We start from the raw sequence: 15598 nt of genomic DNA, 5'->3' as shown, positions 1-15598 counted from the left end.
CTTGTGAATTTTGAGCGTCGTGATCACTGTTACCGTACAACCAACTTCTCATTCTGCCTTTGTCCCGCATTGGCTCAGGGTCGGCATGATTGTTTACGGATTTGGCGTGGTTAATTTAAGGGGTGGTAACATGCCCTTTCTGTTTCCACCCCTTTGCACCGCGGACACAATATTTGCGCTCCAGCAGTATACGTATACTGTCATTCGTGTGGAAGAAAGCGGAAGTTTTCCTAAATGTTTGAGTATCACGTAACTGTGTCTGAACTTGAGTAAGAGACTGATATTCACCTAATGGGATGTGGTAAACCGCCTAAATACCACATCCAAAGTGGCTGGCACACCGACCCTCGTCGTCAGGGCGGATTCGATCCGGTACAGGCGCATCTCCCCGTCACCGTAGAGCCGCTTTAACACGCACGGCTATGTGGGCGGATTGTTAACGTACAGTACATCTGACATTGCAGGAAAAACAAACCCGGCACAGAATCGAGCAATACCGAACGTAAATGAGTGTGAATGGTAAACTATACATTACTATTGTCAACAGCAAAATCCATGAGTGAGTGGAAGAAGTTTCCTTCCAAACAAGACACATAGCTCATACCAACAAGATTCGCACTGTCGTGTAGATATTTTCAGAGCAGTTCAAATATCCAGAAAAATGGAGGTAAGAAATGAAACGGAATGCAAATATTCTGTAACGAGCCATCAGAGAGCACGGTTCCCTTGTAGCAAAACATTCATAAAATGTCCCTAAACAACCTTCATAATTTGTGAACTTAGATTCTATTCAATTACCTGTATAAAATTTATCTGGTAAGGGAACCATATAAAATGTTCAAATGTGTGTGAATTCCTGAGGACCAAACTGCTGAGGTCATCTGGCCCTAGACTTACACACTACTTACACTAACTTATGCTAAGAACAACACACACGCCGGCCGGATTGGCCGAGCGGTTCTAGGCGCTACAGTCCGGAACCGCGCTACCGCTACGGTCGCAGGTTCGAATCCTGCCTCGGGCATGGATGTGTGTGATGTTCTTAGGTTAGTTAGGTTTAAGTAGTTCTAAGTTCTAGGGGACATATGACCTCAGCAGTTGAGTCCCATAGTGCTCAGAGCCATTTGAACCATTTTTTTGAACAACACACACACCCATGCCCGAGGGAGGACTCAAACCTCCGGCGGAAGGGGCCACGCAAATCCTGACATGGCGCCTTAAACCGCGCGGCGGACCCACATAGAGGACTAATACTCAGTCCTGCGGCAAACGAGTATTTTCCACGCTACCTCCTTCGTAGATGGAGTAGTCATCCTGGTAGAGTCCGGTTTCATTCTGTACTGAGAAGTCGCACTGTTGGAAAACTGTAGCGAAAAGGGGGAAGACCTGCAAATGATTGATGCTTGGTGAACCGGCAGTTCAGCATAAACGTAAACGAAAGTAAAAAATAGCGCATAAATGGATGGAAATAACTGTGTTTTTATTACACAAGTATCGAACTCACTTCCGTGAGCGTATGTTGGTATTTAAAATGGAGCGATCAGGTAAAACATTAGGAGAGGAAGATGCCAGACACTGAGACATTGGAACAGTCTTCAGGAAGACTTCCTCAAATTTTATTTTGTTGAGTGTCCACAGCCTCAATGAGTTTTGAGTATGATAAAATGCACCAGCAATGTTTGAGAATGTGGAACGAAGCATGAAGTTTAAAATACACTATGTGATCAAAGGTATCCGGACACCTGGTAGAAAATGACTTACAAGTTCGTGGTGCCATCCATCTGTAATGCTGGAATTCATGTTGGACCACCCTTAGCCAAGATGACAACTTCTACTCTCGCAGACTTACGTTCAATCAGGTGCTGGAACGTTTTTTAGGGAATGACAGCCCTTTCTTCACGGAGTGCTGCACCGAGGAGGGGTATCGATGTCGATCGCAGAGGCCTGGCACGAAGCCGTCGTTCCAAATCATCCCAAAGGTGATCTTTAAGATTCAGGTCAGGACTCTGTGCAGGCCAGTCCATTACAGGGATTTTATTGTCGTGTAACCACTCGGCCACAGGCCGTGCATTATAAACATGTGCTCGATCGTGTTGAAAGATGCAATCGTCATCCCCGAATTGCACTTCAACAGAGGGTAGCAAGAAGGTGCTTAAAACATCAATGTAGGCCCGTGCTGTGATAGTGCCACGCAAAACAACAAGGGGTGCAAGCCCCCTCCATGAAAAACGCGACCACACCATAACACCATCGCCTCCGAATTTTACTGTTGGCACTACACCCGCTGGCAGATGACGTTCACTGCGCATTTGCCATATCCACACCCTGCTATCGGATCGCCACATTGTCTACCGTGATTCGTCACTCCATACAACGTTTTTCGACCAAGTGAGGCGTCATTTGGCATTTACCGGCGTGATGTGTTGCTTATGAGGAGCCCCTCGATCACGAAATCCAAGTTTTCTCACCTCCCGCCTAACTGTCATAGTACTTGCAGTTTGGAATTCCTGTGTGATGGTCTGGATAGATGTCTGCCTATTACACATTACGACCCTCTTCAACTGTCGGCAGTCTGTGCCAGTCAATAGACGAGGTCGGCGTCTACGCTTTTTGTGCTGTACGCGTCGTTGACGTTTCAACTTCACTACCGCATCGGAAACAGTGGACCTATGCATGTTTAGGTGTGTGGAAATCTCGCTCACAGGCGTATGACACATGTGGCACCCAATCACCTAACCACGTTCGAAGTCCGTGAGTTCCGCGGAGTGCCCCATTCTGCTCTCTTACGATGTCTAATGACTACTGCGGTCGCTGATATGGAGTACCTGCACCTAATATGAAAAATGTATGTTTTTGGGGGTGTCTGGGTACGTTTGGTCACATGGTGTACGTGCTTGAAAATTACCCGCGGTTGAAACTAGCCAACTGAACAGATAATAAACAGGAAGCAGCCTACTTGGACCATGTTTTCATTCTATGAATCATCAGGAGGTCTAGTCCACCAGCCGGCCTGTGTGGCCGAGCGGTTCTAGGCGCTTCAAAAAATGGTTCAAATGGCTCTGAGCACTATGGGACTCAACTGCTGTGGTTATCAGTCCCCTAGAACTTAGAACTACTTAAACCTAACTAACCTAAGGACATCACACACATCCCTGCCCGAGGCAGGATTCGAACCTGCGACCGTAGCAGTCAAGCGGTTCCGGACTGCGCGCCTAGAACCACGAGACCACCGCGGCCGGCCTAGGCGCTTCAGTCTGGAACCACGTGACCGCTACGGTCGCAGGTTCGAATCCTGCCTTGGGCATGGATGTGTGTGATGTCCTTAGGTTATTTAGGTTCAAGTAGTTCTAAGTGTTCTAGGGGTTCTGATGACCTCAGAAGCCTTAGTGCTCAGAGCCATTTGAACCATTTTCTAGTCCACCAAACAAGGAGGTAGCATACGAAACGCTCACTTGTCCCGTACTTGAGTATTACATTTTGGTATGGAGCCCTCATCAAATAATGCTATTAGAGGTAGTAGAGAATAAAGAATAGCAGCGGATTTCATTTACCACATGGAACTACGTTTTATTGGAGACATATTGAATCTCCGTTTTATCTTCTACAGCGGTAGAAGCTGGATTAATGTATTAAAATTTGTGCTAAGGCTGGAACTTGAACCCAGTTCTGTTGCTTATTAGTCAATTGTATTATACACTACACCATCCTGCCATTTTAGCCGGCCGCTGTGGCCTTGCGGTTATAGGCGCTTCAGTCCCGACCTGCGCTGCTGCTATGGTCGCAGGTTCGAATCCTGCCTCGGGCATGGATGTGTGTGATGTCCTTAGGTTAGTTAGGTTTAAATAGTTCTAAGTCTATGGGACTGATGACCTCAGGTATTAAGTCCCATAGTTCTTAGAGCCACTTTAGCTAACATTACTGCAACATGGACTACTCTGTTCCAAGACCTGCATAACACAAACTTAAATTCACACCCTAACCCATCTTGATTTTCCCCTTTTTGAACAGTCAGCATCACTGAGGTACTCCGGTATCGAAATAGCACCCCATATTTGTATGTAATGAGGAAATCCTACCTGTACCTCAAGTGTATGTGATTTATTTATGTGATGGAATTAATTTTCATGGAGACATATTGAGGCTCAACTTTATCTTCGATAAAGTCAGAAGCTGAAGTAGTTAATTAAAATTTGTGCCGAGAGCGGGACATGAACCTTGGCTTCCTGCGTACTATGCAGCTGTGTTATCTACTATATGACCCTGGCAGTGTAGTTCAGAGAGTTGCATAGACTACACTAGGTTTGAGCTATGGAGGGCACTGCATTAGGGTAGTCCATGCACGTGTGTTTCGCCACAAAGCAGCGTGGTGTAGTGGATAACACATTTGCTTAATAAGCAAGCGAGTTGGGTTCAATCCCAGCTTTGGTACAAATTTTAGTTAACTACTTCTGCTTCTGTCCTTTAGTAGTTCGTTTAGAAAACAGCACAGACACGTTCATCCAACTACAGTGACAGAAGCTACAAAAGAGTACAGAATATCACGGAGATTTTCATGTACGTACCTAGAAGACTTACGTTACGTAAATCCCGCGAAAATATCACACAGGTAACATCAGAGATGAGCAATCTCTCACGGAGGCTCGCTAATAGCCGTTCTGCCCGACTGAAATAGGGAAGGTGTGAAGTGGCAAGGTACCCGAAGCACCGTCTGCCACAAACTGTAAGATGACTTTCTCGTTACAGGTGTAAATTTAGATAGTACCACACACCTCGTCAACAGTTCGTGGTCTTCCTGTTAACTTTGCTGTCTCTTGGCTCCGGCACTCCGTGTTCGATTCCAGCGATGTTGGGGATTTTGTCGGCTGAACACTGCGTGTATGTGTCGACCTCATTTTCCTATTGTCAACATCATCATAGACGTGCAAGTCGTCCATGAGACATCAAGTAAAAAGAACGGCCGAACGTACCAGAGATGGACTCCTGACCAATAATGCCATACGCACACTGCGTACCTCAGCCAATAAAATTCTTCTGGATTTGAGGCCGCATTTTCAGCTATAATACGGATTTTACAGTTGACAATGCGGCCTCAGACCCAGAAGAATTTTATTGACTGTGACAACGGCCGCGGCAGCCTGCGTTTACATGCTGCATACCTCATTGGCTCGACAGTATTTCACGTTTTATACAGTCAGTATAATATGTGTCTAAAGTTTTGACTAGAACATATGTTCCACGTAGAAAAGCGCTCTCTCTGTTTCCAAGGTTTGGTACAGTTAGAGGTAGACCTATGGAGGGGGGGGGGGGTCTGGGGAAACGAAGGGAGAGGCGGGGGTTGCATTCACAGTTCATTGTTGCTCTCTCCATCCCCACCCCCCTACATATAACTTGCTGTCACGCCAAGTTTTAAACAGTTACATCAACGATTTTGATGCAATAGTAGTAAAATGTAGAAAATCTTCAAATGTTAATAATAATTTTTTTTATTTCGATGCTTTGTACATAATTTGAATATAGCTATCAAGAAACTGTAGCTGGGAGGAATACATCTGAAAAGCAATCGCCTGAAAATTTTAAAAGTACCTGTGTCGTGTAACTGATTTAGGAACTATGACTGCAACAGAGTTTCATGATTTTCAGAATTTCATAATATATGCGATATAAGATCGTTGTATGCACTCATCATTATCAATATTTGGTTTAGCACAGCGCTTGTGCATACAGGTTTACAGGCTATTGCTATACAAATGGCACAGTGCTCCTTCTTTCAGTCGTTTACGCCTACTTCCGGGAAAGTCCGTCTTTCTCTTATTTTTTATTATTAGGAAGGCTTTTCCATTTCATTTATCCTTACTCAGTTTCCTGTGGTTTGCGAGATGTAGCGGTGGACTTACGAAACAAGTCGGATTTCTTATTGCTAGTAGTGCCATGAGAAAAAGATTGAATAATCAACGAAAGGATAACGTTCTACGAGTCGGGGCGTGGAATGTCAGAAGCTTGAATGTGGTAGGGAAACTAGAAAATCTGAAAAGGGAAATGCAAAGGCTCAATCTAGATACAGTAGGGGTCAGTGAAGTGAAGTGGAAGGAAGACAAGGATTTCTAGTCAGATGAGTATCGGGTAATATCAACAGCAGCAGAAAATGGTATAACAGGTGTAGGATTCGTTATGAATAGGAAGGTAGGGCAGAGGGTGTGTTACTGTGAACAGTTCAGTGACCGGGTTGTTCTAATCAGAATCGACAGCAGACCAACACCGACAACGACAGTTCAGGTATACATGCCGACGTCGCAAGCTGAAGATGAACAGATAAAGTGTATGAGGATATTGAAAGGGTAATGCAGTATGTATAGGGGGACGAAAATCTAATAGTCATGGTTGACTGGAATGCAGTTGTAGGGGAAGGAGTAGAAGAAAAGGTTACAGGAGAATATGGGCTTGGGACAAGGAATGAAAGAGGAGAAAGACTAATTGAGTTCTGTAACAAGTTTCAGCTAGTAATAGCGAATACCCTGTTCAAGAATCACAAGAGGAGGAGGTATACTTGGAAAAGGCCGGGAGATACGGGAAGATTTCAATTAGATTACATCATGGTCAGACAGAGATTCCGAAATCAGATACTGGATTGTAAGGCGTACCCAGGAGCAGATATAGACTCAGATCACAATATAGTAGTGATGAAGAGTAGGCTGAAGTTCAAGAGATTAGTCAGGAAGAATCAACACGCAAAGAAGTGGGATACGGAAGTACTAAGGAATGACGAGATACGTTTGAGGTTCTCTAACGCTATAGATACAGCAATAAGGAATAGCGCAGTAGGCAGTACAGTTGAAGAGGAATGGACATCTCTAAAAAGGGCCATCACAGAAGTTGGGAAGGAAAACATAGGTACAAAGAAGGTAGCTGCGAAGAAACCATGGGTAACAGAAGAAATACTTCAGTTGATTGATGAAAGTAGGAAGTACAAACATGTTCCGGGAAAATCAGGAATACAGAAATACAAGTCGCTGAGGAATGAAATAAGTAGGAAGTGCAGAGAAGCTAAGACTAAATGGCTGCAGGAAAAATGTGAAGACATCGAAAAAGATATGACTGTCGGAAGGACAGACTCAGCATACAGGAAAGTCAAAACAACCTTTGGTGACATTAAAAGCAACGGTGGTAACATTAAGAGTGCAACGGGAATTCCACTGTTAAATGCAGAGGAGAGAGCAGATAGGTGGAAAGAATACATTGAAAGCCTCTATGAGGGTGAATATTTGTCTGATGTGATAGAAGAAGAAACAGGAGTCGATTTAGAAAAGATAGGAGATCCAGTATTAGAATCGGAATTTAAAAGAGCTTTGGAGGACTTACGGTCAAATAAGGCAGAAGGGATAGATAACATTCCATCAGAATTTCTAAAATCATTGGGGGAAGTGGCAACAAAACGACTATTCACGTTGGTGTGTAGAATATATGAGTCTGGCGACATACCATCTGAATTTCGGAAAAGCATGATCCACACAATTCCGAAGACGGCAAGAGCTGACAAGTGCGAGAATTATCGCACAATCAGCTTAACAGCTCATGCATCGAAGCTGCTTACAAGAATAATATACAGAAGAATGGAAAAGAAAATTGAGAATGCTCTAGGTGACGATCAATTTGGCTTTAGGAAAAGTAAAGGGACGAGAGAGGCAATTCTGACGTTACGGCTAATAATGGAAGCAAGGCTAAAGAAAACAAGACACTTTCATAGGATTTGTCGACCTGGAAAAAGCGTTCGACAATATAAAATGGTGCAAGGTGTTCGAGATTCTGAAAAAAGTAGGGGTAAGCTATAGGGAGAGACGGGTCATATACAATATGTACAACAACCAAGAGGGAATAATAAGAGTAGATGATCAAGAACGAAGTGCTCGTATTAAGAAGGGTGTAAGACAAGGCTGTAGCCTTTCGCCCCTACTCTTCAATCTGTACATCGAGGAAGCAATGATGGAAATAAAAGAAAGGTTCAGGAGTGGAATTAAAATACAAGGTGAAAGGATATCAATGATACGATTCGCTGATGACATTGCTATTCTGAGTGAAAGTGAAGAAGAATTAAATGATCTGCTGAACGGAATGAACAGTCTAATGAGTACACAGTATGGTTTGAGAGTAAATCGGAGAAAGACGAAGGTAATGTGAAGTAGTAGAAATGAGAACAGCGAGAAACTTAACATCAGGATTGATGTTCACGAAGTCAATGAAGTTAAGGAATTCTGCTACCTAGGCAGTAAAATAACCAATGACGGACGGAGCAAGGAGGACATCAAAAGCAGACTCGCTATGGCAAAAAAGGCATTTCTGGCCAAGAGAAGTCTACTAATATCAAATACCGGCCTTAATTTGAGGAAGAAATTTCTGAGGATGTACGTCTGGAGTACAGCATTGTATGGTAGTGAAACATGGACTGTAGGCAAACCGGAACAGCAGAGAATCGAAGCATTTGAGATGTGGTGCTATAGACGAATGTTGAAAATTAGGTGGACTGATAAGGTAAGGAATGAGGAGGTTCTACGCAAAATCGGAGAGGAAAGGAATATGTGGAAAACACTGATAAAGAGAACGGACAGGATGATAGGACATCTGCTAAGACATGGGGGAATGACGTCCATGGTACTAGAGGGAGCTGTAGAGGGCAAAAACTGTAGAGGAAGACAGGGATTGGAATACGTCAAGCAAATAATTGAGGACGTAGGTTGCAAGTGCTACTCTGAGTTGAAGAGGTTAGCACAGTAGACTGATGACCAAAAAAAAAAAAAATTATGAGGCCGCCTTTACTTGGCCAGAACATTTGTACAGACAGTGTGGCTGCAAGCACATCCTCGTGGGCTATCCGTCGCGCGAGCAACTCAACTGTATATTGTGTTGAACAACCTTTGTTATTTTCTAAAATTTCTTGGCATTTTCGAGTGTTTCAGTCTTATACCTACAAAATTCTCTGAAGGTTAGCTGAAAAGTTTTGAAATTAATACGTGTCAAAACACAATCGATTTTAAGTAAAATGCTGTTTGATAGGAGGTGAGGTCGCGACGGCTGTAAAACCCATTTGGAACAACGTCTGGGTACGTTAGGCCGTACACGGGTGTGAACAAAAATATTAAACTCACAAAACACATTGCCATGCCTAAAACGATGTTGAAAACCGTCTGCATTCAAAACAGTTCCCAGCCGCCTCGTAAAGGATAAATACAGGTCCCGTATGGTTTTTAAATGAATCTTATGTAATTATTACTGCAAAATAGTGGCGAATTCGTGTGCAGACAATTAAGGCGGACAGCAATCACGCAGCATTCTTACCGAAGTAGAGCACGATGGCTGAATAATATTGACATCTGGTGACTGTGGTTGCCAAGGGAGTTGCGACAGTTCATCCTCATGCGCAAAAAGCACGTCCAGAATGATGCGAGCTTTCTAATCAGCGGCCCTGTCTTCTTGTAAGACAGCATCACCATCAGGGAACGAACATTGTACCATGGGACGGACCATGTGAGCCAAAATGATCACATAATCCTAGACAGTAACGCGACCTTATAGAGTAACTATGGGGCCCATGGAGTACCGTTCTACCCCTCCTCAAATCATCACCAAACCCATGCCATGTTTCACTGTTGGAGCTCAAACTCGGCCAGAAGCTGTAAACAGCGTGAAACAAGGCTCATCAGACCAAAAAACCTTTTGATCCATAGTCCGGGTTTTATAGCTTCGGCTTAATATTTTCCTGCTAAGGGCATTTGTATCAATGATGAGCGATTTTGGAATTCCAGCTCGCTTTACAACTCCCTGTTTATGGACCCCCATTCGTGTTGTTTTGGTGGTGACAGGGTTCGTGAGTGTGACATTCAGTTCTGAAATGACTTTTCCAGTTGTCTTTGTCCTATTTTTCCTGAGAACCTTCAATGAGGTCTATCACGATCACTCAACACATACTTTCGTCTACTTTTTGACTTAGCGAATGATAATTTTCCGATTTCCCTGTATGTGGTATAAATCTTCGATATGATGCCTCTTGAAACACCAAACACCTTGGCTACTTTGGTTAGGAAGCACCTATAGAAGGAGCACCAACAATTCGCCCAAGTTCGAACTCACTTAGCTTCGACATAAGGCACTCGCAACTGAACAGAATACTGCTCTGACCACGACTGACACTGAGCAACATGTTGAGGTCATTGTACAGCTGCTATTCGTGGTCAAATACGACACCGCAACCCGCAGGCTTGGCTAACATCCAATTTATGTTCTCGTGGTGTTCCCGTAGTTTTGTCCAACCCCTTTATAATGTACACCACACCTCGTACGATGGTTTTCTTTGGTCAAATGTAGATTTAGACACGCCTCAGTGAGAAAGATTCACTGAACGGCCGCCCTACCTGCTCCATCTCGGCCAGGTCGTCGGTGATGTCAGCCTCATCGCCACCGCGGAACCAGTGCAGAGCTCGGATGGCCTCCTCCCGCCTGTCCTTGGACAGCAGGAAGATGGGCGACTCCGGCACGAAGAAGAACAGCACGAAGAACAGGATGGGCGGGATGGCGCACACCACGGACAGCCACACCAGCGGCGCCCACTTGCCCACCACGTACACGTACAGGATACCTGCGGACAACAACAACAGCTGTTTGTACCGAAAACTGTCCGATCAAATGTTTTTTATTCCTGTCTTTGATCACAATATGAATTCTTTAGAAAATGACCGGTTTCAGTCCGTAATGACCATCCTCAGACCTTTTTTACACCGTGTCCTAAAGTGATAAGACCATAATGGCATCGTCAAAACATATAAATATGCCATTATGGCCTTATCACTTTAGGACATTGTGTAAAAAAGATCTGAGGATGGTTATTACGGACTGAAACCGGTCATCGTCTAAAGAATTCATATTGTGATCAAAGACCGGAATAAAAAACATTTGACAGTATTGGATCACTGTTTTTATATGCGACCATGTCGCAGTTGGTGAAACTGTCTGATCGCTCGCTACGCCTCGGACACGTCTCGTGATCGGAATGCAACATTTACAAACAAGCTCAAATGAGACATAGCAGTCAAGGAGTAAGTGTATGCCAACCTGTCGTGAGGAATCATCTCAGTAAAATGGGTTGATTATTTACTCCTAGTTTCTGCTATCAGTCACTTTTTTATTTTATGTTTAATCTAACATAATACAACGCGTTTCGAACATGTTCTTTTCATCTTCAGGCGTTTATACATACATACATACAGGGAAATGTTACTTAAAAATAAACAGTCTTAAACTAGATTAATATAAAACTCTTTGTCCATTATTTGTTATTATAGCGGCTGGTTGTGACATTACAGCCTTTATCACTGCGATTTTAACATGTAAAAGTTTTTTTTTTCTGTATTCGCGTCAGTATGTGCGAACTTTTAACATATACCAATGAATGTTGTAACCAGATATCTTTGCCGCGCTCCTGAAAAGCGCAGAATATCACGATAGCTATAAACTGTTATATGCTGCTATCGATCAGTAAGAAAACGATGCACCTATGTTTCAAAATAACAATTGCCAATTTTTACTTCTGCAGGGAGCCGCGCCGCTCTCTAGCTGTTCTTCTGTGAATGTGTTGCGAGTCGGACGCAAAAGTATTGTGCTCCATACTGATATAATAATTTTATTGTAAATTTAAGAGTTTAAGTGATTAAAAATATATGTAGCCACAAACAAGTGAGAATGTGTATCATGAAAATTCGCTCCACCGCCACAATGGGTGGCCATGTTAATGTAAGTTTCCGTTTCATAATATAATACTTGAAGCCTTGAAGTTTATTTAATTTCAAAGAAAATCTCTCAACCTTATTTTCATTAATTGTACTTGTGATAATCTTTTCTGTTTAAAAGATTTATGCAGCTTATGATCCAGCGTGTGTTCTGTCGGAACAGGAGGCTGTCGTGACGACATCGCTATAGTGTTTATTCCAAGTTCTTTCAGTTCCGTTTATATGTTCGTACAAATCCAATTAGTTGGTCCCTTAGGTTTCTTTCATGTAACTTCTGTCTGTTTTCTCCGCGCGATCTTCCTCCGAAAAAAAAAAATTCTGTTCATTTTTAGTAATTTTCGATATCGCGAATGAGAAAAGACAGCCGCCTCCTGCTCCGAACGGAACACCACGACTTTTCTAACGTCGGAGAGTACCGCACGAATTTTCCGCTAAAAGGTAATAGAATTTCTTAAAGCTGGATCAATTACACATGTTGCTGCTGTTCTCCGAGAAATCTGGTGTGATAAATAGTAATTTATTCTGTCACGACAAAAAGAACCAATTTTATTTTTACTAAAGCAACAAAGCTTTCAATTAAATTACGGAAAAAAAATCATACCAGATGGTGTGGCATTTTGGGGGGGGGGGGGGGGAGGAGGGGTGCAGTGTATGGCTGCCACACCAGCCACACCATCCGCTACAGTAACAAATAATGGACAAAGATTTCTATTTTAATGTTGTATACATAGTTCCGCGTAGCCAGCGCGTACACAACTTTCCCAATAGAGCACGCCCCACTAAGCACAACAGCGCAGGTGCAGCGCTCGTCCGTCTCCGTACAACGAGATAGCGCTGTCTTAGAGACGGACCAAATTCTGCTTCCGCCGATCCGCGTATTAATATGTAACGTAGAACCTTTTCTCCTCGCGGATCACACTCGCGCAGTGAGATACATGAACGCGCAAGGTATTATAACAAGTGTACAGACCTCCGATTAGTCAGTCTGCATTAGCCTGCATTAGTCTGTAGTCAAGTTTCAGTCTGCGCCTAATGAGATTATCATATTCCTGTAGATAGCCATGAAGAGAAATGTGTAGACGCTTTGTCAAGTATCAGAAATGTGAGAATAAGATTAATGTACCAAGACCAAAGGAACTTCAGATTGTCAATTGTTAACAGCATCCAGAATCAAGTTACGTAATATCTATGATTTTTTTATTATTTTAATAAATGTGTGTGAAAATTAATCAAGTTCTGTTTAAAGTTGGTCACCGTCAATCTGCTGCTCTAAGCGTGCAAGTGGCATTTCTATCGTCTGACCTAATGGCAGAAGATAAACACGCCACGATAAGACCACGAGACATATTGCTGACACTCGCCTACTTCGTTAGAGCGACAAGTCAAAAAAATCTGATGGTGTGTGTATCGAAGGTCTTACAGTACGCACACCACAATTAATCTAGTTTAAGACTCTTTATTTTTAAGTAAAATTTCTCTGTATATTTGTATGTATGTATGTATAAACGCCTGAAGATGAACACAACATGTTCGAAACGCGTTGTATATGTTAGATTAAACATAAAATAAAAAAGTAACTGGTAGCAGAAACTAGAAATAAATAATTATCCCACACACTCACGGTTCACAAACATAGCCATTATGTCCGAGAATAAAAATGGGTTGACTTGGCAGAAAGGAGCTATTGCATTTAGACGTGCTCATGACGAAAGGGTGAAAGTTAAAATTGTGTAGAACAGTCTCCACCGCAGTAGATGTTTATTTTGATGGCAACCAGTTTCGGTCTCTAGATAATCTTCGAGCCATAAGCACCGTTATCGCTGCTGGTGGCGGTTGATTGGGCAAGATCCGTCAAGAAGACGGACGTCAAGGTGAGAGAAGGTGATCAATTTGTTGGTGTATCAACGCGGATTACCCAACGTGTCCATAAGACCTAGTGTACCACTTGCAACCATGGGAGGGATTGGTATTCAAAACTTAAGGACAGAAGTAACATTCGCATCATGTGTCACTGCCAGAAAACTCAGCTCGATGAAATTTGCACAACACATTGAAAGAACTGGTACAGTATAGTATAGAAGGTATATGAAAGAAATAGTCAATGAGACAAACAGAAATTACACTTTTACTAATAGACAATAATTATACTGAAGTCACCTCGATTCATGATGATTCGGTGGACATTAAAAAAAAAGCGCGACATCCCTTTCAATAGGGACTGTGTTCACCACGGTACGCAGTACATGTTCTGAAACGTGCTCGCATACTGACCACAGAGTTGGTGAGGCGTTCTTGTTGGAATGCGTCCATTTCTCCACCATGATGGTTGTTGGTGCATGTGGAGATCCTGCAATGCGTCTACACAACGCATCGCAAACGTGGGATTTAAGTCAGGGGAACGGGCAAGCAAGTCCATTCGTCAAATACCTGTTCGTTCCAAGAGCTCTCCACCGGCGCTTTTCGATGCGGTCGCACATTTTCATCCATAAAAGTGAACTCAGGGCCGAATGCATACACCAGAAGACGCACGTAGGGGAGAAGCGCAGTGTCACAATAACACTGACTGGTGAGTGTACCGTGATCAATAATTTTAGGATCAGTATGCCCCTGCAACATTCTGCCACCTATGCCGTAACGCCTGGACCACCAAAATGATCATGTTCGACAGTGTTGGACGCATACCGTCATAGCGAGAGGTGGGTACACGTAAAGCTACCAAAAACACTGTCGAACATGATCGTTTTCGTGCAGTGCAAGTGGAAGAGCTCTTGGAACGAGAGGCTCTTTGTCGAAAGGACTGGCCTGCCCGTTCTTCCAACTTAAATGCCATCGAGCATTGTGTGATGCGTAGGGGAGATGTAATGTACTGGGTGATCACAAAGTCAGTATAAATTTGAAAACTGAATAAATCACGGAATAATGTAGATAGAGAGGTACAAATTGACACACATGCTTTGAATGACATGCGCTTTTATTAGAACCAAAAAATACAAACGTTCAAAAAATGTCCAACAGATGGCGCTTCATCTGATCAGAATAGCAATAATTAGCACAACAAAGTAAGACAAAGCAAAGATGATGTTCTTTACAAGAAATGCTCAATATGTCCACCACCATTCCTCAACAACAGCTGTAGTCGAGGAATAATGTTGTGAACAGCACTGTAAAGCATGTCCGGAGTTATGGTGAGGCATTGGCGTCAGATGTTGTCTTTCAGCATCCCTAGAGATGTTGGCCGATCACGATACACTTGCGACTTCCCAAAGCCAATAATCGCACGGACTGAGGTCTGGGGACCTGGGAGGCCAAGCATGACGAAAGTGGCGGCTGATCGCACGATCATCACCAAACGACGCGGGCAAGAGATCTTTCACGAGTCTATCAATACTTTGTTGTTGTTTTTTTTTCCTAATAAAACCCCTTGTCATTTCAAGCAGCATGTGTGTCAATTTTTACTTCTCTATCTACATTATTCCGTGGTTTATTAAGTTTTCAAATTTATACTGACTTTTTGATCACCCGGTATTATAGCACGTCCAGATGCACCAACGACCATCTTTGAAAACCAACATCTTAAATATCTATGCACAGCGCTTACTTGCAGCAGTTTTGCCTTGAAAATGGCAAGGTGAGTTCCTTTCGAAATATCGGCGGTTGTCGACGACCAGGCTGCATTCCCGCAATGTTCAATGAACATTGTATACGTCAGGAGAAACTCAGGTCTCACATCCACCGTTTTTGTTTGTCAGTGTACTTATGACTGTCTAAGAGCATCAGATATTAAATAAAAGGAATATTTTTAATGAGCCCTCCAACTATTTGTTCAA

General features: G+C 43.1%; 1 protein-coding gene across 1 annotated transcript in view; it reads right to left on the bottom strand.

The window, feature by feature from the left end:
• The window catches only part of LOC126252264 (facilitated trehalose transporter Tret1-like), a 39611-nt gene that overhangs the window by 7180 nt on the left and 16833 nt on the right, over nucleotides 1-15598 (bottom strand). The window contains exon 3 of the mRNA XM_049953137.1: nucleotides 10401-10624. Within this exon, the coding sequence (XP_049809094.1) occupies nucleotides 10401-10624 (224 nt within the window). The remainder of the gene's footprint in view (nucleotides 1-10400; nucleotides 10625-15598) is intronic.

The sequence above is a fragment of the Schistocerca nitens genome, chromosome 4, assembly GCF_023898315.1.
Source record: "Schistocerca nitens isolate TAMUIC-IGC-003100 chromosome 4, iqSchNite1.1, whole genome shotgun sequence".
NCBI classification, from domain to species: domain Eukaryota; kingdom Metazoa; phylum Arthropoda; class Insecta; order Orthoptera; family Acrididae; genus Schistocerca; species Schistocerca nitens.
The sequence above is the reverse complement of the archived record's forward strand: the minus strand, read 5'-3'. Positions and strand labels throughout refer to the sequence as shown.